This window comes from Poecile atricapillus, chromosome 2 (genome assembly GCF_030490865.1).
Source record: "Poecile atricapillus isolate bPoeAtr1 chromosome 2, bPoeAtr1.hap1, whole genome shotgun sequence".
NCBI classification, from domain to species: domain Eukaryota; kingdom Metazoa; phylum Chordata; class Aves; order Passeriformes; family Paridae; genus Poecile; species Poecile atricapillus.
Genome location: NC_081250.1, coordinates 111,078,113 through 111,102,548, shown reverse-complemented (window position 1 = coordinate 111,102,548; position 24,436 = coordinate 111,078,113). Strand labels below are relative to the sequence as shown.

The 24,436-nt window shown below is 37.3% G+C and overlaps 1 protein-coding gene across 1 annotated transcript in view; it reads right to left on the bottom strand.

Annotated features, from left to right (window-relative positions):
- ASXL3 (ASXL transcriptional regulator 3) overlaps positions 1-24,436 on the bottom strand; it is a 99,965-nt gene that overhangs the window by 9,199 nt on the left and 66,330 nt on the right. The window contains exons 9-10 of the mRNA XM_058833632.1: positions 5,313-5,409; positions 4,729-4,834 (exon numbers count right to left, since the gene is read on the bottom strand). Coding sequence (XP_058689615.1) covers positions 4,729-4,834; positions 5,313-5,409 — 203 coding nt within the window. The remainder of the gene's footprint in view (positions 1-4,728; positions 4,835-5,312; positions 5,410-24,436) is intronic.

Here is a 24,436-nt window from a genome sequence, read left to right as displayed (position 1 = left end):
AAAAAGCACGCTTAATTATTAGTATTGCCTACCACTAGACACTGATAATGAACAAAGTCTCCCTATGCTATCAATACACTGAGGAAGGATCCTCTAGAGAGCAATTCAGAGCAGCAAATTCACAATTCCTATGTTGAATGCATTTCAGAAGATGTGTCTTTCTTCTGTGCAGACTATAAGTTCCCAATACACTCTAAGTATAGGTTATAAGTTTAGGTGAGCAAAGTTTAGTTTACCAAGGTTTTGGTGAGTAACTTCCTCTAAAATTGTTTAAAGTTGTCTCAGGAAAATGAGAAGGGAAAAAATTCCACTCCATTACCAAAAACTGAATCAATGGTCTATTTTCTCTAGCTGGGTTACATCATGAAAAGATATTGCTCGATGGTTATCTTTATGGATTGAAAATCAGCAAAGGAATGAAGGACAGGATAAAGGTGAATGAAAGTGTCACACAGACACTACACAAATACACACATTCTAGTAACATATTGAAGATAAAGAACTGTAAGGTAAATAAGATAAAGCAGATTAAGGCCAGCAGAACATGGACTGAATCTTAATAGTTTTTTTCAATATTGGAAATACTTCTATGTTGAAGAAGAAACTGAAGTAAAGAAAAAGGCTTTCTAAAGAAGAAGGCTCAAGATCAGCATGTTTAAGGCAATCTAAGATTGCGAAATAAACAGCTGATCTGTCTTCTCCCTTAGAGAAAAATCCCCCAAAGTTCACAAAACAGCACAAAAATATAACTGCAGCAGCAAGCAGATTTCTATGAATGTGCTAAGGATAGGATTCAACTGGTAAAGTAAGGGCACTCAGTCATCTAGTGAAAAAACCCAAAAAAGCTAAGAAAGGATATATGAATGCTGATATTCTAGTGCTGTGATAAGTAGTACTAAAGGGAAATAAAACCGAAGTAAGGAAAGGATTAAATCAGCAATAAAATTTGGAGGTGGTCTACCAAAAATTAAAGCTTTGATCTAGCTGATAAGTATTATCCTGACATGTAACTCTCAAAAGTGAGAAAATAAATACTATATTGACATAATAGAGTATAGCCCTTGCAATCTTGGGGCAACAAGCCAGAAGAATGTGGATTTCTAGCAACATGCATCAACTGATCTTGGATAAATGACTGAAGAATAAGATCTTGTATTTTGAAGAAAGTCAGAGAGAGGAAAAATGAACAAACACGAGGAAGTGGAAAAAGAACAAAAATGGATGGAAGTAAACTGCAACTGACAGTGCCCGATAAACAGTCTGGGTACAGATAAGAGCAAACACAAGATGCAATGTTTAGAGCTAACAGGGAAAAAGCACACTAAAGTCTTTGATTGCCATCAGCTGTGGAGTGTATAAAAATGTTTACAGAGATTCTGCATCTATTAATGGTCCTTCTTTAAGCAGAAGGTGAGAATTGTATTTACGTATGGAATATTAGAAGATCAAATTCGCTTAAGTCACAGCAAAAATACTACTCTGATTGTAAAGTGAGCAAGTTAGCCTGCAAGACATTCATTTTGCAGGCAACACATGTGAGAAACAGCTCAGGGAAGCTTACAGATTCTGATAGTTCAGTCAAATCAACATAGCTAAAAAGAGACAAAGCCAAACCATACTGAAAGCTAGTTTAAAAACCAAAGCAAAAAAAGGTAAGAGAATCACAGAATCCCAGGATAACCTGAGTTGAAAAGGATGCACAAGATCACTGAGTCCAACTCCTGTGCCTGCACAGGACTGCCCCATGAACCAACATAAGGTGGAAGCTACAGCAAAAGCTGTCATTCAGTCAGTAAACAAAGAGGAAAAGCACTAAAGTCAAGAAAGTGCATCTCCCTACATAACAGCCAGGCAGAAGAATGCAAGCGAAACAATGCAAGCAGGGGAAAGGGCAGGGGGGACCAGATTCAATACTTCAGACAAAATGGAAATTATGTGGAATATGACATTTTGTATAACAATGTTGATGTCAGAACCCTATGAAACCAAATGACATGTATCATCACAGACTGAGCAATTATCTGCCAAGCACTATGGTATCCAGCATTCAGCCAGCACAGCAGGACTGCCAGCTCCACAGAATTTTGAGCACCATTCTCAGTGCATGTGACAGTCATTTTTGATTGAGGAACTCCTGCATTGCTGGTAATAAACTTCTTGTGGAAGGCCCTATATACCAGCATCTTACACAGCCCTTTCCTCTACGAAAGGTTAGTCACCGACTCTTCTCTTTATTTGCATAACGAAAAGCCATTATCTGAATGGCTAATGGTTCTTCATCTGAAAACCTAACTAGTATTTTTTTTTATACTAAAAGGATCAACACCTGGACTAAACTGAAGTCTCAAAGCTATTTACTAAGAAATTAAGCACTTTACAACAAGAGAGTCTGACACATTAAGAGCCTAGAATTTCCCTTATATGTAAAGATATAGGTATCTTTAAATATATATTTTTAGCTATCTTAAAGATAAAGATATAAAGGTGCTGTAGAAAAAAATACACTGGGGGAAAGCATCTAGCAAGGGTGTACAAAATAAAACACTGAAACGGATCTGTCCATTTCTTGGCTTGTTTTCACTACATTTCCCAGTGGTCCAAGGCAGTGGATTGTGAGAAGCAGTAGTGTTACTACAGAAACATTTTAAAGATAATCAGTTATATGAAGGGTTCCCTGTGCCCTGGATTTCTTAAGTGAAGAACATCTGACAGCAAAACTAAGACAACTTACGTAACGATGGTTCTCACGGAACAATTTTTCTGCCAAGTATTATGCATTTGATTAGTAGACAGTGAGGTAGATTGAGAACTGACTGAATGTCAGATCCCAGAGAGCTGCAATCAGTGACTCAGGGTGTATTTGGAGGCCCATTACAAGTGGTGTTCCCCAAGGTTCAATACTGGGCCCAATATAGTTAAACTTACTCATCAATGACTTGGATGAAGGGATAGATGCCTCCTTAGCAAGTTCACTGACAACACAAAGCTGGGACAAGTGGCCAATACACCAGAGCCTGTGCAGCCCTTCAGAAGGACATTGACAGGTGGGAGAGATGGGCAGAGAACTGTCTGAAATTCAGCAAATCCAAGTGCAAAGTCCTGCACCTGGGAAGGAATAATTCCAGGCACCAGCACAGGCTGGGGGCTGACCTGTTGGGAAGCAGCTCTGCAGAGGACATGGGGGTCCTGGTGGACAACGAGCTGTCCACGAGCCAGCAGTGCCCCTGTGGCCAAGATGGCCAATGGGATCCTGGAAACATTAGGAAGAGCATTCCAGCAGGTTGAGGGAGGTGTTCCTGCCTCTCTGTTGTGCCCAGGTGGAGTGCTGTGTCCAGTTCTGGCTCCTTGGTACAAGACAGACATGGAACTTCTAGAGATGGTCCAGTAGAGGGCAACAAAGATGATTAAGGGGCTGGAGCATCTGTCTCAGGAGGACAAGCTGAGGAAGCTGGGCCTGTTCAGTTTTGAGAAGAGGCAACTGAAAGGAGACCTCATCAATTTCTGTAAGTACCTAAAGGGAGAATGTCAAGAGGATGGAGCCAGGCTCTTCTCAGTGATGCCAGGCAATAGGACAAGAGGCAACAGGCAGTAACTGAGGTGCAGGAAGTTCCATCTGAATGTGAGGAAGAACTTGACTATGCAGCGACTCAGCACTGGAACAGATTGACCAGAGAGGGTGTAGAGTCTCCCTCACTGAAAAACTGCTTGAATGCAATCCTGTGTCATGTGCTCAAGAATGACCCTGTTTGAGCAGGGAGCTTGGACCAGATGAGTGACTGTGGTCCTTTCCAACCTTACCCATTCTGTGGTTCTGTGATATGATTAAAGAATACTTTAAAATAAAAAGAAAAAATCAGTAATTCTTAAGTAGCTAGTTTATATTTTATAATAAATTCTTAGTATTTTTAAAATAAGATGTATAATTCTAAGTACTGATGAATTTCCTTTTAAAAATGATTTCTAAAATGAAAATTATTGGATTTAGATACGACATGAATCTCCTTAAATTTTGTTGTTTTTTTTTTTAAATACGGAAGATAAGCACTAAATCTTCAGCTGCTGAAGAATGCCATCTCTGTATCACCCTCATCAATGAAATTGTGCTGACTCACCCCAGTTGTGCACCTGGAGTGATACTATATTTAATTTTAGTCAGTTAATGGTATTTATTTATTCTTTGCATCTCACTCCTAAATTAGATTAGTCATTGTCGCTTCCGTTTGTCTCTAACTAATACTTCTTCTATGTCATATATTCTTCTCAGGCCAAGGGCCATCTCAATCAAAAACTAAAAAACTATTTGTTTTTAGTAACTTTGCAAGTAGCTTAGAAAAAATAAAACAAATTAAAACATATTGCAGAAATATTGCTACTGGTGTTCTCATCTGTAGAAGCTGTATTTATATTTTGCAGGAGGGAGGAATTACCCTAATGCCATCTTTTAAAAGATAATTAAAAAATATTCACATGCTTGTGTCTTAAGCTCTCTTTGGAATGAATTTTTAAGCATGAGTTATGACTCCTTAAAAATGCAATTGTAATGCAATTGCAGACACGCAACTATAATTCTACCCACAACGTCTTATACTGGGGAATGACTGCTCTTTATAACTGCTTTATTAAGTTTTACAGCATATGGCCATGCTATGTGAAGCATAGAATTATATTTTCATTTCCACCTAAAAGAAAATATAAAAAAACCCTCCTTTTATTTGCTTCAGTACTTACTTTTCACCATAAAACCTTTCAAAGAATTTTTCTTTCCAAGGTTCCGTTTTCTTTTCCTTTTCAATCTCTTGTCTGATGCGCAACTGCATTTCTGGTGTAAATTCTCCTAAAAAACAAATACTAACATATTGAATAAAAGTTGTCGAGGATTAATTCAATACGGGCAATTATAAATTGCGGATACAATGATGACGTCCAGTGACTTCTGATACAGTCATCCAACAATGCCAAATGAAAATAATGAAAACCGAAAGGGAGAGTGACATAGAAAGATTTAATTTACCATATACCACCAGTATTTGAAAGGGATATTGGAAGGGTTTAGTTGCATGCATTCATGTTTTCAAGGCTGACAGTGATGAAAATACTTGTGGCTTTTTTTTTTGTTAACTGTCAAAATAAGCTGCCACAGCAAGCTGCAAAAATGTACTCTAAATTCAAAATGGAATCAGCAATTTCTCTTTCGCTGAATTACCGGTCTATTACGGTTTCTATTCTAAAAGTATTTCTCAAATGTAGAAAAAGAGACATTCGTCATAAAAACAATTAACCTTGGGCAAACCTGAGAGCAAGCAGAGAGTTACCTTCTGCCAGCCGCTGTTTCCACCCTTGCGCTGCATATGCGAAGAACTCGTTATTTAGAGCGGAGCTACTGAGGCGCAAAACTCCATCGCTCCCCATCTAGAAAATAAGCCGATGGTAGCAGAAGATAGTGTCAGAAACAGCGTCAGCTAAGATCACATCAAAACAGAGTTTCAATTAGGGGAAATGGGGGAAGTGTAGGCAGTGGGAAGAACAAAATGACTACTACTAGAACAGCATTTTCACAATAGTCGTTACTGTAAATGGAAGTGAACTAATCCAGCATCAATGTGCTCTCTCCAGTCATAAGTGTTACTGATGATAACTCAGTTCACAGCTGATTGATGTGCTTTAATCACAGCCCTGTCTCGAGACTATGTCTAGGGGCATTGTATGCAATCAAAAATCAAGATCATTATTGTAGTTGTGCATCTGCCTGTAATATGGTACAAAACAAATTAATTAAATGCAATAAAGACAGTAACTTTGCTGTTTCTAAATAAACCTAATACTCATGTTAGCTAATAAGCTGTATTGGCCAAAGTGTGGATGACAGGCGTCCTTAACAAAAGAACTGGTGTAAACTCAGCACTGAAACTGAAAACAGCTCTAGTTATAATTTTATAGGCATCAAAAATGAAATCTGTGGAAGAACATAAGAATTATTGGTATTTTCAACACGTGCCAAATATTCAATGATAGGACAACATTAAAAATCTTAATCACAGTATTTTCTACAATAATTTTTAAAAGCAATCCAACTATTGAGCTGTCTTTTACCATAAAACATAATATATATTTTCAGGTTTGTGAGGATATTTCTATTTCCAAAGGAAATCTAATAATTGAAAAAAGTAATTATATGAAATAAATTAGCAGTGGGTATCACCTCTAGCATAATAAATAGACAGTAAAAAAAATTAGCAAATTAAAAAGTGAGGAAACAGCAGTAAAGATAATGTTGCTAGAACAAACACTCTCACTATTTTGAATCCTTCCAGGTAAGTAAGAGATAAATGTTTGACAATACTATTTGTAATCTAGAAGTAAAATCCAGCACATTTTCCAGCATATTAACAGATGTTTTAGCTAAGTAATATCCCCTAGTTCTCAGTGCCTGTTTCAAACAAGAGCCAGAAACACACAGGCGTGCCAGAAACACTGAATGATACTTTGATGTTACCTCATGGAGCTCCATATTTCAATGGCAATACCAGCCCTATTTCGAGAAGTCTTTGCTAATTTACTTGTTGCCTAGTTGACATCTTGTCCCACAATTATCTCAGAGGAGCAAACCAGAAAAATGTGAAGTAGTATCCAGAGAAACAGCAATTAGCATGGAGTCTGAAAAACAGGCATTGCTAAAGGCATTTGATTACAGTAAGAAAATAATACGTGCGTGGTACAGAGTTCCTTAGCAGAATATGAACCTACAGAACTGCTGCCTGTGCTTTCCTGCTATATGGCATTGTTTTGCCAACATGTCATAGAAGTTGGATTTAAGTGGGTTGGATATGTAACGTTTCTATACATCTCATGATGTGGGTTATGGAACTCATGCATATTAATTGCAGGTAGGCTATGACTAATGCTGAGACTAGAGGAAAACTGGAAAGAAACAGTGAAACATGCAGCAGAAGCAGCAAGATAATAAAACAGTGAGGTGAGAAAGGTGATAAAGAACATGTACCTATTGTACAAATCAAACTACTATGACACATTATCTTCTTCCTGCACAAATTAATTTTGCCAGAAATACTTAAATTCCACAATTAATACATTAAAGAAGGATTTTTAAATACCAGTCCCCTCTTGCACTTAACAAACAAACCAGTATACTGTCAAAACCACCACTTACACAATTTTCTAGAAAGGTCAGATGCAAAGTCACAAAGAAAAGAATTACAACTTACACAACAAACAACTCTTTGTTCCTCTAAGAAAGGTGCTGAAGCTACCTTAAACTTCAACATAAAAGGAGATGAAATGGAAACACTCACTTGCCAACATATGTTCTACTCCAACCTTCATTAAATTCAACAGCTTTTTCTCTAAGCAGTGTTTTGCAAAAAAGAGTCATACAGACATTAAATTCTAATAATATTTAACCACATTTAACTGCAGGCTGTGTCTGAAAGGTATGGACTTCCTGAAACTCCATGGCTCAGCTGATGACAAACAGTGTAGCCATATCACCAGCCAGATCAAAAGATCTCATTGGAAAGTAATGATTTGTGGACAATAATTTTCTGTTAAATGACCAAAATTATTCAACTTGTTCTAAGGTTACACCTCTATTAGATTTCATGCAAAGCTGGAATGTACCACAATAGGTGGAAAGAGATTGCCACTTGTCAGCAGCAATCCACTATCAGATTGCATTAAACATAATGTGAAACTGCAGCCAAGTGTGATTGAGCTATTTCACCGGGCTGCATAAATGAAGAGCTTTATAAAAACTGCCAAGTTATATTACCATGTGAATACAAGAAGAAGAGTATTAGCTTTATTGTAGCTCTGTTTTTATAAGGACAGGAGAAAAGCAAGCTTTGCAGGAAGAGTTACCCCACCTTTTATTTTTGTTGGCTAATATACTTCAGAAAAAAATTCCATGCTTCTGGGTGCAAATTTCTTAACAAAGTTTCAAAAAGAAACTGTGAACCCCAAGCTAAATGCTAGGAAAAGGTCCAAACAAATTCAAATGTGATCTAGTTCACCTGAGAAAAAAGCACAGGCTGGAAATTCAGAAAAGAAAGCAAATGTTAGCAAGGTCATGGGTAAAGGTCATTAGTTCCTGTGGACCAGAAAAAAATGCCAAATAGTAAGTATCTGTAAAAGAAAAAAAGGAAGGGGAAACAGTCTCCTGAAAGAATATCAAAAATAGCAAAAAGGGAGAACTATATTGCTTACCTAAGAAGAAAAAATATTATAGGTCAACTAATGATGGAATAACAGCCCATTTGTGAACTGTATCAAAAAATGGATGTGTACTTCACTTCACACACTTTAGGTATGAACTGCAGCAGCTTACAAATACCAGGGAACTAGTTCCAGATGACTGAAAAGATGATGTTTAAGATGCTTAGGTTAAGAAATGTAAGAACAACAAACTAAACGAAGTCACTGACAGACTGCATGATAGTCATTGCCAGTGATGAACTGGCAGAGAAGGGTCTTTCCAGAGATGTGCGTTCATGGGTCCACATAATTCATGCAAGATTTATATAGCTAGAACAACCAAAATCTAACCACAGGAGCATCTGATGATACAGAAGGTGGAAACACACTAATTAATTAGAGGAGAAGCTTACAATGATATATTTTAACATGACATGAAAGAATAATTTCAGGCTTTAACATTATAGAGTGATGTGTGAAAGTAGACATCATTATCTAGACTTGGTACACCTATGGATACTAATGTTAAAAATGGAAGAAATACAGAGTTGTGCAGCCCCATTTACTTTGCCCAACTTGCTCTATGAATTTGAAATCAAAGAGAACGTTTGCTGGGAATGGAACAGGAAGGATTTATTCAATCAGAAAAAGCTCAGAGAGAAAAGGATGACGACAAAAACGCTAAAGAAACTCATAACGGCCAAAGAGATAAAGCAAATTAAACAGAAATTTTGGAAATGTTACATAAAGAATAAAGCACTATGCAGAAAATTGATATCACTACCCAAACTAAATTAACAAAAAGTTCAATTGTTTAGCCATTTTCAGTTCATTTAAAGATTTCTACACAGTGAAAAACAGATTGAATAAATTGGAACAGACAAAACCCAAGTAATTTTATATCTAGTTGTTTAGAAACAACAAAACTAAAAAATACCTTTTATGCTTTTTCTCAATACCCTAGCCATGAGAAATCAGGCTAACATCTTTTACGCTCTGTTAAACTTTGAAGAACTAGGAGGTTATCCTTCTATAGTGTTAGTTAACAACCTCTACTGAAATATTTTCTTACTTCACCTGGAGAATGCACTCTCACCTGAATCAACAAGTTAAAGTGGAAATTTTGAAGCCATGGAGTGCATTCATTTCTCTAAGCTCTGATGATAGAGACAGCACAATTAACCACTAGCTTTAAATTAGAATTTGGAGAAACATGCCAATAAAGCAGTTCTTAAATACACTGTTAATTTTTATGGTATTTAAAAAATGCTGTCCAACAGAGACTGTGTTAATGAGCTGGAACAATAAACATTTCTTGGAAAGTTTATGTTTTATTCTGTTGGGCTCTACATTTCTGGGTTTTTCTGATTAAGCACAATGCTAGAATTATGTTTTCTAATTAATACTTTCATGCAGAATTCACAATGGCTTTTGAAAGTTTTATTGAAAGCAAACAAAAAACCACTCAACCCCAAAACATTTCTGTTAAAACCCAGCATCTATTTGCATTACAAAGCAAATGTCAAACACGCTTATCAGAACAAACTGAGTAACCTTTCTAGAACGACTACTTCAATTATTTTCCTCCAAATTTCACTGAAAATTCTCTTCTGAAATAAGGAAGGGACTATTTTTTTAGCTCAACCTGAAGATGCACATTGGTGTTTCATGAGCATACAGCAATTACTGCATAGGTGTGTCCTGGTAGGTTATCTGATTTTGGCTAGCATCTTGAAAGACAAGGAACCAGTCAATCTATTATTTCCATATCTCTTTCAAATGACTCAAAATCCTCCTAATGTATTTACAAAATTTCTAATGATCCACAGTACACAGTTCTCGTGTAGTACACCATATTTCTTACATGAAAACTTATGTGTGAATATTGTGCCACTTGACTAGAATATAGAATATTTTGAGTTGGATGAGATCTTTTCAAGGTCATCTAGTCCAACTCCTCTGCAATGAGCAGGGACACACTGAACTATCAGAGGGACACATTCACCATCAGGTGTCTCAGAGCCTCATCCAGACTGACCTTGAAAGTTTCCAGCATGAGGCACCTACCACATCCGTGGGCAACCTTTTCCAGTGTTTTATCACCCTCTTCATAAAAGCCTTTCTTCCTTATATCTAATCTGCATCACCGTCCTTCAGTTTAAAACCATTACCCCTCAGTCCCACAGCAACAGGCCCTGCAAAGAAGTTTTTCCACATCTTTTTACAGACCCAGCTATTCCAATTCTCTCAGCCTTACAACAAAAACACCAAACAAAACCAAAACCAACCAACCAAAAATACAAACGCAATCAAAAAAATCAGCAAAGGAAGTGAAGACTCATCCAAATGAAGGGTGCAGTACCACTCATTTTTTATACCCTTTCTAAAAATTGCTGCTAACTCTATATTTTATCTCAGGTGAAGTACAATCCTATAATTCACATCCTTTCCCAAAGATATGTAAAAGAAATTATCTACAAAAGACGGTAGATATGAGAAAATACATTTTGACTCTTTTGCTTTAAAGCTTCCAAAATACTACAAATGAAAAATTTAGGAGCAATTATGTCACACTCAGGAAACATTATATTCTATTTATGTGTGCAGACAGACTACTGTTTTGTAATGCAAATTTGTAGCAAATTAGATTCTCTGGTGCTGGACACCAACATTCCATTGACCTGTGATTATTGTACAGTGTAGATGGAGCATCTGAAGAGGCAGCAGCTTTAGTGACTGACATTCTGAAGGCAGACAGTTTAGAGTGCTTTATGCTCAAGTATTGACTTGATCTACATCATCTGAAATGAGGGAACAAGGACAACAGAGACTGTGTGATGAACCTCAGGAAGGTGTTGGTAGGTATGATACCTGCAAAACCTACCATTTTCACAGTTCATGATGTTCCTCCACCTCCACCCTAAGAATATTGCCTGAAATGAGACTGAGTTGATCAGAAGGGACAAGGAGGCTGTAGGAATCATCAGCATCAGAACCTAGGGATCTGTTGATATTTTTGCCAGCAGCAATAGATGTATACTGATAATGAAGTAGTGGTTTAATAGATACTATGGGAAGAATGGCTTTGTCATCTTCAACACGTGATGATGCCCCAAAAAGGTTTAGAGATATGGCAATAGATAAGTAATGATTGAAAACAGCTTTTGTGGAGGAAAGGAACATGCTCTATAGACAGACTTGCTTATTTCTTTAAAATTTGAACGCCGTATTTATATACAGAGCCCAATGGGAAAATCAAATTCAAATAAATCCTGTTCTGTGATCCACTGCCAAAGTAAATTTTATAAAAGGAAGGGTTGAAGAGGATAATGTGATGGAAGTGGTACATTTATTTCAGTCTTTAATGGCTGAACACTAATGCAAGAACTGCAAATGGTACGTAGGAGGACTTGGAAGATTTGGCTGACAATCGACATTTTTGGCTTAACTTGCAAAAGGATGATCTGATAATTCATGACTGATAGTAATATAAAAGATTATGCTTGTTTGTGAAAAAAGAAGAAAAGAGAGACAAAAGAATTTTAAAAGTGCGATTTAACTAGGCATACTTTCATAAATGCAGAATTAGTTGGAAGAATCCTGAAGAACACAGTGCTAGTGAAAAAGGAGTTAAAAAAACTGTCACAGTTCTTTAAATAAACAATGCTGACCACATGGAGTGCAAAGCCTCCTGCAAAGGAGTAATGGAGATTGTACAATAAGACCACATTGTCTTTGTTAGGATCTCACTGTTGATCTCACAGCATGTAGGGAACGGAAACGAGGTCAACTTACTAAGCAAGAATACCACAGGAGAACATAATATAATGGGCCAAAATTAGACACAGTTGGAAGGGGACACATCAAACTCCAGAAGAAATAATTCTGTAAGTACTTTAAAAGCAAGAAGATGATGAAAGAAAAAGTCCACTGTGCAACACTGGGGGAAAACTAGAGGAATACAAAATTAATATTAAAACTTCCTTTTTTTTTTTTTGCGAAATCTAGTTGAGGTGCTTAATACAATGAATACCAGCAACAAAAGGCAAATGGTCAGAACTGACCTTGAACAGGCAAGGAGCTCAACAAATATTACTTAAATGCATTCAAGTCATCTGAGCTTGATAGTCTATCTTGTTAAATGCCCAGATATGAATCTATTTCAGAACTGTTAAAAGATGGATTTTGAAGAAATGATAAGTACAAATGCAAATTATACATGCCAGTTATACATATATAGCACATATATATCACCTGTGTCTACAGAAAGGAATAGGAAGAGCTAAGGACTTACAGACTTAGCCAGCTTCAGAATTCCATGGTCTATGCACAGACAACCCATTCTTTTTTGTGATACTCTAGGCTGTCCTTAGACACTGATATGGGCACATTCTGAGCAGACACAACACAGAATCTACATGGGAGATTTAGTATTTTGAAGAAGTTAGGTGCTCGCCTCTCAGTTGACCTGAGAAACCCATGCTTAAATACCTTGCTTCTTCCCCCTGTCTTCATGCTCCAGAAAATATGTGCAATGGTTAAAGCACAAGATAGAATCATAGGATCATTTAGGTTGGAAAAGACCTTTAACACCATCTAGTCCAACCATTAACCCAGCACTGCCAAGGCCACCACTAACCCATGTAAGGTATCACACCATACACAAGTGCCTGAAAATTAACCAGGAGTTGAGCAACGGCCAACACAGATTTGTCAGAGTAGGTTACATCAGATCAGTCTATTTTCTCTCTGACAGCATAAAAGGCCTTGTGATAGAAGAGAATCAGCACAAGTTGTGTATCTTGATCGTAACAGTGTTGCTTAACATTTTCCTAGGCAAAGCCAGGATATATAAATTGCAATTAGGTCACAAAAGAGCTACTCGGAACTCTTTACTTAGGGAACTATTGTTTATTTATTATCAACTGGGAGTCTGTGTATTCAGAGACATGATAAAAAGATGGAAGTAATTTAAAAATACTATCAGTCAGAGAGCATGTACAGAGAGCATCAGAATCCTCTTGATGGTTTTGTGAATTACTTTGGAAACAACAGGGGATAAGCAGGGCACTGCAATAGTGGCAAATGCAAAGTTTGACACTCTTGTATAATACGGAGCTAGAGAAATGCAAAATGATGAAACAAAGTGGCTATGCAATGGTTCTGTATAAAAGTACCTGTATTGATGGACTGTTCACAAACTGAATATAAGCCAACCTTGCAAAGAAGGTGAGCACAACACTAAGTTACAAACAGGAATACTGTGTAAAAGCAGAGAAATGAGTTTTGCTCTCCTTGGTGCTACTTACCAGTTGAGTTGGAATAATACATTCAATTCTGAATGATACAACTCAGAGCCCGTAAAAAATGCAAAGGAGATAAATGAAGCTAAGAATTGACTTAAGGTCCTGGATCTACAAAGACTGCATTATTATGGTCTGTTTCTCAAGAAAAAGAAACAGAGACACAGCAATCTTGACACTCTACATGTAGATGCCAAAAAGAACAGAGAGTAACAGTCAGAATTGCAGCAAGAGAGATTCAGATCAGATCCCCGAGGAAATAGCTTTCTATCAGTGAAAACAATGAAGCACTAGATTCCTTTGGGAGAGGCTGTGAATTCTCCACCACTGAACAGCCAAGAAAAGTTTTAGCCAATATAAAGAAAAGCAGACATTGTTGATTTTGCCTTAGTGTAGAGAAGACAAGATAAATTTTCCTTTTTTGCCATGTTTTCTACATCAAGATGGTATAACAAATTGCCATCTATTACAACATCATTAAAAAGAAAACTAAAAGTGCTCTTGCATATATTTAACTTCTGACCAATTGCCAACCTCAAATTTCAAAGAAAGGTACTTAAAGAGTCAGTCCTTGCATTCTGGCTTCATGGCTTCTAACCTCTTAATGCCCTTCCAGTGGAGTCACTCTGTGCAGTCTAATGTAACTGACCACAGCTCATGATTCATATCTGAAAGAGACCCTCATTTGGACACAGTGACCTTCAGAAACACTGTGATTTCATAAGATAATGGCTTTGCTTGCCTGCATGCAATTAAAACTTTAGATTACACTCAGTTTCTGGAACCAACATTCTCAAACACAAACTCATTGTATCTGCTACCAGTTATGCTTCATGATGCCTGGACAGATCCTGATTCACAAATAACTTTTTTACTAGCAGTTGATAGCTTGAGCCATGTTAAAAGTCAAGGTAGATATTTCTGCCTTGAGGCTAAGTGTGGCAACCCTATGGAAGAGATTTCTCATTAAACCCAAGAGACAGAAATTCTCACTGGGAAATACTGAATGGCTGCAGAGACTAGTATTATAAGGCCATATACTTTGTCCATACTGATATTTTAGTACAAGGTACTAAAAAGATAAACAGAATTTATATGTGCTCCTGTTACTCTCTGGACTGTTCATGTTCTGACTGACACATTCTTCAGAAACTAACAAGATCTACTTGCACTTATAAAAGCCTAAATTCTCTACAGTAATGCAAAACAATCATTATCCTGTTCACTACTTTGGCTAATGACCTGGGAACCAATTATGTCAAGGAGTTATCCACAGCTAGAGCTCTCCTTGTTAAATAATAGATGGCAATTATAAACTTAACTTCTATCCATCTGCAAAATACTTTTAAGTGAACTTGCATCTATTTCTAGTATGAAAATAATTGAGTAAGTTTCTCCATTTCCTATAGAATACTGCTGACTGCTCAAGTATGCCATTCCCTATCTAAAAGTCATTTTTCCACTTACACAACTACTATTCAAAAGAGATTGTGATAAATGGGACCAAACTAAAAGGATGCTCTAAGAGTTGGCAAGTCTATAATAGAGAATGAGTGTGAATGCACTTGGGTCAAAAGGAAAAGCAGCTGTAGTTGTCACAAAAAATCTGTAAGTTCTGTTAAACAATGACTGCATTTCTGACGGTAGTGTTTCTGCTACACAACTCAATGCTAAGCGAAGATGCTGTATTTTTCAGCATTTAGTCATATCTGAGTGGTACCATATGGTAACAATATCAGATCAAAGCAGAGGTTGAACTAACCCTTGATAATTGCAAGGAACAGATCATGTAGATAACATGTGTGAAACACCACATAATAGCCAATTACTAGGAAAGCTGTCAAATAAATGTTTTCTATTTCTATTTAGTTTAGCTGGCATAAGACTGAAAAAGGAAATTTTAATGTCCATAAATATTTCAGTCTATTTGATAGAACTGTGGCCACTAATTATGTGTATGCATCCACCATCTTCTATTTATATCAGTTGAATAAATAGAATAGAAGTTAATATTGATTGCTGTGTAAGCAATCAATATTAACTTTTGGTATACAAAAGACTTCCGTGGGTTAGTTGTCTATTGCATGAAATACAGTAGTTGATTGTATTAGATTTGATGCTCTTCACTTTTAATTTTGTACTGGTAGATTAAAAAGCTCAAGTCCAGTTATTTTTCTTCAGACTTTTTTATGGCTTGTGCAAATTTTAGTGCCCTCCTCTGGGTTATTTCTACAGCTTCTGAACTGGCCACGCTTCATATTGAAGATGATGACTTAATAGTATTTATTTAATGAAAAGGATATTTTGTTTAGTGCAGCCTCCCTGGTGTGGTTGGTGCTCAAAGGCTGACTGAACATATGTTTCTGCTGAGCTGTCCATAATCATGACTGTATTTTCTTTTCAAATTTGATTTAGAAACTAGAAATGGAACAATCCACATAATTTCCAGTACAAAATGGTGTATGCTTTCCTACACTAAATCAAAGAGGTTGGAAAGGACCTTAAGTGATCATCTAGCTCCAAACCCCTGCCATGGCCTGAGACACTTTCTACTAGGCCAGGCTGCACAAAACCCCATCCACAGGAAATACCTGTGCATGTGACAGATAACCTATCAAGTTAAGGCACAAGCCCTTCATTCATCTCCCAGACCTGAGAGAACCACACAGAAAGTACTAACATGTTTGCGTTATTGAACTATAATAGTACACTTCAGATGGAAATAAAAGTCAATTAGTTTTTAATATGTCCAAGGATGGAGAACTCACAATGTTTCTAGGCAGCCTGTGCCCTCACTAGAAAAAGTTTTACTTGATGTCTGTATGAAAGCTCCTGGCTTTTGGTTTGTACCTACTACCTCCGGTAGTGCCACATCCTTTTATACACATTGGTAAAACTCCCCGGGCCCTACTCCCATCTAGGCAAAGTCCTAGAACTGGACAAGGTACTCTAGATGTGGCCTTAAGAGTGCTGAGTTAGATGGGATGGTCTGTTAAATTCACATCACAATGGCATTCATGCCACTGCCTTTTCTCTGACCCCAACCCCTAAAATCTGAACCAGACTGTAATCCACCCTATAGAAGTGGTCCACACACATGGTCATCCCCTTGAAGGCAACAACCACTTCCCTTTACTTCTCTGCCTGTCTTCTATTTCAAGAGAGGCAAAAGCTTGTCAACAGTTCTGTTACACACAAAAAAAAGGGAAAGAGAAACATGCAGAGAAAGTCATGGTATAATACTGGAGAGAAGCAAAAAAAGGAGGGGAGTGAATAGTTAAGGAGTTGGAAATTACCAAGTTTAGTAAAAAACATTTATAATTTCAGATCTTGAAGACACAGATGTTAGCAATGTGGAAAAAGTAATGCAGCTGAAGAAGCAGAACATTTAAAAAAAAAGTTAAAATTTTAACATTTAAAATTTAACATTTAAATTTAACATTTCAAAAATTGAAAAAACCCACAGACACAATAGGACAACAACTGCTTCTTTGCCTGAAGGTAAGGAACACTCAGAGGCTCATCTCAAACAGAAAAATGCACACATTTACACAGTGCCATGGCTGATGAAAAATCTATCCTTTCTTAAACCAGCTACCATGCATTTAAAGCCAACAGTGGAGGAGTTGCTGAGTAAGAAGTATATAAGCAGGAATATAAGAAAAATACTTCTAATGAGATGCAATTACCAGGACCTTTTTGCTGTTGTGACCACAAAAAATCTACAGTAACACTGAGACGTATTATGAGTCATAATACATGAATGGTAAGAGATGCATCCAACACTATATACATACATTAATGTAGCAGACAGAAATACATGGTCTGACTCAAGAGCTGCTGAAAGAACAACAAAGTCAGCCACCACAACTTCAGGTCTGGGTAGGTGACATGGATTGGTAGCAACTCACCCTATGGCTCTCTCAGCAATTCTAATGTACACCAGCTTGGATGTTCATGTTCACTCTGTAGAAGCTCTCTTCCATGGATCTCACCTTTTGACAGTAAAGGGTAACATCACCCGGAATACAGCTAACTTTCTTTAGTTCTGATTATGAAGTTATCAATCCTTATAAGAAAAGTTCTCTGTCATTCCCACCTGATCACTGACATAACATGAACAATCTGCCTCCAAATACAAAATGAAAAGACAGATTTTGAAGACAGATGGTGAAAGTGATTCTGAGTATTACTTTAGTCCTATAAAAAATAACCAGTTTAAACCTAGAACTAAAACATCAAAGGATGAAAAAGAAAATACCTACGTCTATAGGAATAATTGCTTCAGATATGAGGAGAAAAGCAAGAAACATCTTTTTGAGAAAGAAACAAAGACCTTTTCCATCTTCACTAAAGTGGGAAATATGCCATGTAAGACTGAAGAATTGTAAACATATGTTTTCAAAATGAAATGTGACTTGTTAATTTAGACCTTGTCTAAATCAAGAAGACAAGTGGGATAGCTATATTCATTCCAATACACTGTAGTGTCAAAAAAGACAATAGAATCCAATCTGTTTGAGCTCAGATGCAAGAAATTAGATGAAGAATTTTAGGCGAGTAATAAATCTGACAAAATGAAAAGATAAAGCATGCTTTAAAATGAAACAAAACCCATGCAAAATACAAAAAAAAAACCCAAACAACCCTAGAACATGCAGCAAATGTCTAACTGCATTCAAATTCTAGAACTAGCAATTAAAACCTCTTTTTTCTAACACATAGTTCATGTAATTAGTGAACCCAAGCATGTCAGAACACACATGAAAAAACAAGTATTAATAAAGGTACTAGGAAAGGCACATAAGGGGGAAAAACAGGGGGAAAAATAGGCACAAAAGCATATATGGATTGTGATCAAGGCAAGCATGTATGGAACTTGTTTAAGGAAAATTGACTAGAGAGTCTGAGAAAGTTAAACATTATTAAATTATCCAAGAATGCTCATATTTTGTGGAGTGCAGGAAAAAAGCATATAAACAACCAGGGTCTATGCACTTAAGCTTTTAGTAATAAAATTACAGACATATACCTTTGAGCCCAAGAAGCAGAAGGTGAGGGGAAATTACATGCAAGCATCTAAAATTAGTCAGTCATTTTTGATGACTGTCAAAAATGAAAATCCTGCATCTAATCCCTTTCCTCTAGACATTAGTAAACTTCCTTTCTATTGTAGCAAAAAAAATGGCTGCACATCCTTAACCAAAGAGAGAACGAACTAAATGAAATCTGAGATTAAATAATTCAAAGAACAGTAATGTTCTGAAATAATTAGGAAGCAAGTCTCAATTTCTTTTTTTCCACTTTTGTATTTAAGCCAAACAAATCTGTTGGAAAAGGGTGAGGGGAGGGAAAGGTGAGGAAAGAAGCAGAGAGAGGGTGGGAGTATGGGTGAAGAGGGGTAGAGTGCTGCAGAAGCATGGATGGATCACTTCTGTTTGCTCTTCCTTTTGCCACACCTGCACCCAACATCCTGCTTCAAGCCTTCGTCTGTCTTCAGATTCAGAACGATAAGGAATGTTCTGCTCTCCATCTAATTCCAGTGCAGCCCTACAGTGGCAACACTGGAGGCACTGCAGACTGACTCATATCACTTAATTATCAGCACGTTGCAAGGGAGGCGCAGTTGGAGCACTACACACTGCAGTGCATCCCTAACAGCTCCGTAACTTGGAGCATATCAGTCTCTTGTGCCCATAAACATTACCACTTATGTCCACACATTAGTTATACTCTCCTAACACAGCTCCTAGCACACTCTTTCAAAAAGGCACTTATGTGAGGCACTTACTTTCCCACTGGAAGGGAGGTGCTTTACCAGTTCTCTTTTTAAAGTACTAATAATTCTGTCAAATGTAAATGGAACTTGTATTGCATACAAAGTCTTTTTTTTTTTTAAGCACTAACAGCTGTGCACTGTACTTTAAAAAACTTACTTGAAGGGAACATAAGCTTCACTAGTCTGCATAAGAAGAACAACCTTGAGTGAAGGGCCCCTCACACATCAGGACTTATGGGAAAGGATGCTGCAGAGACAGCTGTGGATCTTGTATTTTTTAGCTTTCAGGGGGCACAGCACCATTGCTGTGTCCTATGAGATGTTCCAACTGAGTTTAGCCTTGCTACAGACAAAAGCAAATGCAATAGTTCTGCTAACACATCTGCAAAACGTGTTTTTAAAGGTGAGATGTTTTAAGTGTGACAAGAGCTTGTAACTAGGCTTTAGAAATAAAAAAAACCCCGAACTTCCACAACATGGATGTGGCAGGGTGGAAAACACTGATTCACACTTCTGAAATCCAGTGACCAAGCCTGCAGAAATATAGAACCATGACACTTAATCAAAAATGTAAAGCTTCCTATTCACATATGTAGACCTACTGATACTGAGGAGGACCTCTAGGGATTACTGCAAACAAGCAAACAAGAATTCCATTACCACATCAATCAGAGCAGCCAGATTGCGATGCAATTGCAGTGAGCCTTTCTGGACTGCCTAGGGAAGCTGAAAGAGTAGCTTTCTTGTAGCTAAAGACAACTGGGATTTTGAAGTAAAGTGCTTCAGCTTTCAACTCACGTAAAGTGAAACTGATGTTTGTTGTTAATACATGACCGTGAAATACACACATACGCCATCCATACAGGTGTGTTAGATAAAATAGATATTAACTTCCTGCATATGGACAGAAGGCCAGCTGGGGGTAGTCCCCTGTCTGAAAACCCCTGGCTAGCTCAGCTCAGGAATCAGACCCAGAATCTTAGTGAAAAGGCAGTGTAAACCTTTGGATTTTCTTCATACATCTAGTCTGTAAGATACCTGCATTAAAACTACCTTAATAAAGCTGTACAAATAACGCACATTACAATGACACCATGCTGTCCACATCAACCAGTAAAATGGAAGAAAAAATGTCAGCTAAAGGGAAAAATGTGACATAAAATGACCTTCAATTACTGCACACACAGGGGTGCCAATTTAACAGCTTTTTAAATCTGCTTAGGTGCAGATGACATATGTTACATTTAACCTTCAATTGCAAATGTTCTCCTTTGAACTAAATGCTTTTGTCATAACCCTAAAACTATTTCAGTGTAAAACATTTACAGGGACATAATAATAAATATTTGAAAGCTACTGATGATAGAGAATGGAAAAGGACACAGCTATAATGTCGTAATATCAGCAAAAAGGCAGCTAAGTAAGATAAGGTAACAATTTAACTACCACTACACAATGATTCCATGCAGAGAAACATAAAATAAACCTGGAAGCAAATAATATACACAGCACTAATTTCTGCAGTTGGTCTTTTTATAAAGGCAATTCTACAAAAATGCAATGGCAAACATAATCCTCAAGCACTGATGAAGTTAATAAAACAAGCAAGGAGATGGTCACATTGCTACAAGAAACAAACTGTGAAAATGAAGCTTCACTTACTCTCTTCTAATAAAAACCAATATACAGTAAGATACATACTAAACATTAAGTGTTCAGAATGGCAGATACCAGACTTCTCTTCTTGTCTTTCACAAGTAAAAGAATATTTTGTATTATTCATTACCCACTCTCCACCACAGAATTATAACTGATGTGCTTTGGAGTAGGAGTAATTTGTGCACATCAAAAACAATGGTTACTTTTTGCTATCACTGCTCAAATTGTAGGAACAGATATTAAGCTGATTCATACTGCATGGAAACAAAGAGGTTTGAATTGGAATTCTGTAGATAACCTTCCCCAAAATTACTTCTTATTATTTTAAACAGAACAGAGTAAATCACTAACTCACATCACCCTGTGCCTTTTCTCAATGTGAGGTGAGAAGGAATCTTTACAAGGTGATAGATTCAAACTGCACCAACCTAAAATGAACAGGCCAAGACAGAAACACAGAACCTGCACAGACCTTAAAAGGATGCTGTGATGTGAATGTATAGCAATACTAGCACTGACCCAAGAGACAGTAATTATTTTGGGTTTTTCTGATTTAAAAATCAAAAGAAAGAGAATAAGATGCATTTTAGAATCTTTTGATTTGTACATCATGATTTTCTTTTTAGTAGACTGTAGGTCTGCTACAGACCTGAAATATTCACAGGCCCTTCTGCAACACTGCATGACTTCAGTAATTCTTCAAGAATACTCAAGTTTTTAATTTAAATAACTGACTTGACTACTTATAAACTGTAACTAAAAGTTAGTTAATTGCTAAAATTCCTTCATTAAACAAGTAAACCTGAGACAAGATATAACTTTTTAAATGTTCTTCCTGAATAGAATTTGTCTGATAAAATGGCAGTGCTACCTAAAACACACATCTGAGGTGGCTTTGAAGAATTTTTGCAGGAAGAAATTCAAATCCTACGTGAAAGGGTGGGGCAGGGGCAAATCACAAGTGACTCAAAAGAGCCCAAGAAGAGAAGAGAATTACCAGAAGAGAAAATAAAAGACAGAGTTAAGTTCTCAAAGATCAGAAAGATGTTAAGCAGTCATAGAATTTGGAAGGACACACTTTTTTCAGAGCATTCAGAAAAGAACATTTTGTTTAGCTGCCTAAGGATTAGTAAAATCACTTCAGCCTTTGGCTACTTTTCAGATAATGTTACATTTCTTGTCTTGCAAGCTAAGTAGGTGGGTGTGTTTCCCTTCTTTTTGCCCATACCCCAGTGCTAAGAGCAAGAATTTGACTTCCCAGCAGCACCAACAAGGAAAGCTGGTGTAGACACCACATTGCTAATTGCCATTCATTTTCAGCAACCTGTTGTACAGACCTGTTACTCATCCTTGCACAATATACATTGTTCAATTAATATTTAAAGAGTCACTGATGCCATACATCAATCTAGATATGGAGAGAAACTTCCTGCTTTGAATGTATTTGCTGAGAGGTGGTCAAGAAGGCTCCTGTTACATGTAATTATCAGCTAGATATATCAATGGTAAAAGTAGGTATTTGATGAAAAATTCATTGTTCTTTAGCTGTAGAATGTTCTAATTAGAGCGGTAAAGCAAAATACTTTGCTGGAATTTGCAATAACTGAAATTTCTTGGGCAAAGACTTTTGTTTCCATATAATTTCTATACCTGTATATTTTCTATATTTCCAGCTCAGTCCTATAGGTCTGTCATGGGGTTACTTTACCTTTAAGAAAGTTAAAGTTGCTGGGGACTGCCGGGAATCTTTTCTCATGACCAATTATCGGTCATTGCTGAGAATTGACAGCAGTTTTAGCCATTGAAAAGTGAGATCAACTTGTGAACCCCACCTTAAAGTGTACAACCAGAAGTCTGTGGTTCTCTTTGTTTTCTGGCTGTGAAAGGTAGTAGAGCTTTGGCTTCTCGGGCTCTGCCCGGCCACAGGTGGCCGGGCGGGGGCCGGGCCGGGCCTGCCGCATCTTCCGTCTCCCGGCCGGGAGATGGGGCCTGCAGGAGCTTGCTCCGAGCTAAGCCAGGCCAGGCCGGTTCCTGGCTTGGCTGCAGGTTTTGCCGTGATGGAATTTACCAGAAAACTGTCAAGTAAAGAAGGAGAAGAGCTCTAAGCCTGCTGCAAGCAGAGACGGTGACTATGCTCTCCAGAGCAGCTATGAGGAACTTTTCATCGCAGACAGCTCCAGCTCCTGTTCAGCAGAGATCACCGAACCATCTACAAAAGCTTGGGCAAGATTTTAACTCTTTCTTATCCAGATGAGACTTGCGGATTAATCTTTTTATCCAGAGAGAGAAAAAGACAGTGATCAACATGAAAAGAGACTTTATAAACTACTAGTGGCAAGAAAGAAAAGAAACTTCAAGAAAGGTAGAGAATTAAGAAGATGCTTTAATTAAGCGGAAATATCTTTCTGTTAAAACTATGGGGATGGACAATGAAGTCTTGAAAAGAACTCCTTTAATTCATGATGGAGTATAGGGAGGAATAGAGTGTTCAAAGTGTAAATTTGAGTAAAAAGTAGAGTAATTGTGGTATAGTGAAGTGCTGGGAGATTTGAAGCCTTGAGAGGCAATGAGAAAACTGTTTTCTAGTGAAGCTCACAAAAACAGATGAAGAATACTTTTTGCCTTTGACTAACTTATCCTTAAAAATACTATCCCTAAACATCATGACCCATAACACATTTCAGAGTGACGTGGAATGGGAGGAGTGAGCTTTGATAACAGCAGCTCTGGGCAGCTGATATCAAAGAAACAGAAAACTATAACAAAAATAGTTTTCTTGTGAGAAACTCCATAAATTAACAGAAAGGAACTTCTGTTTCTTTACAGAAACTGATGGAAAGACTGTAGAAAGAATTGAAATTGTTTAAACCATCAAAATTATTAAGTTTTTGTCTCTGTTGTCATGTGAACAAAAGAATGGTGGGCAGTGAGAAATGAAAAAGTTTTTTCTGGAAGTTTATTCTGGTGTTCTGTCATGGGTTAGCTTCACCTTTAAGACCGAGTGAAAAAAAGAGGAAGTTGAAGCTACTGATGGACTGATGGGAGTTTTTCTTCCTGACCAATTATCAGCCATTTCCAAGAACTGGCAGCAAATCTGACCATTAAAAAGTGAATTCAACTTGTAAACACCCCCTTAAGAAGTATACTCGGAGCTTTCTCTCTCTTTCTGGTTTCCGGCGTTTGAGAGGTAACAAGCTCTGTGTTGGTTTCCCCCACCCCTCCCAGGCCCGGGACAAGGCCGCAGGGATGGGGGGGGAGGAGTAGAGAAAAAGCCGAGCTTAACACTTTAGTTTAGTTTTCAAGGTCTGCTGTTAGACTGAAACCTGACACTATGAACTTTTGCAGCTTTCTTAAACTTTTAATTCTTTTATTACCTGAATAAACAAACAGATTACTCTTTTTTCTTAGAAAAGACAGAGAGAGACAATTAACATGTAAGACATCATAAAACCACCAAAAACAGTGAAGAGAAGAGTTAAGTTTAAAT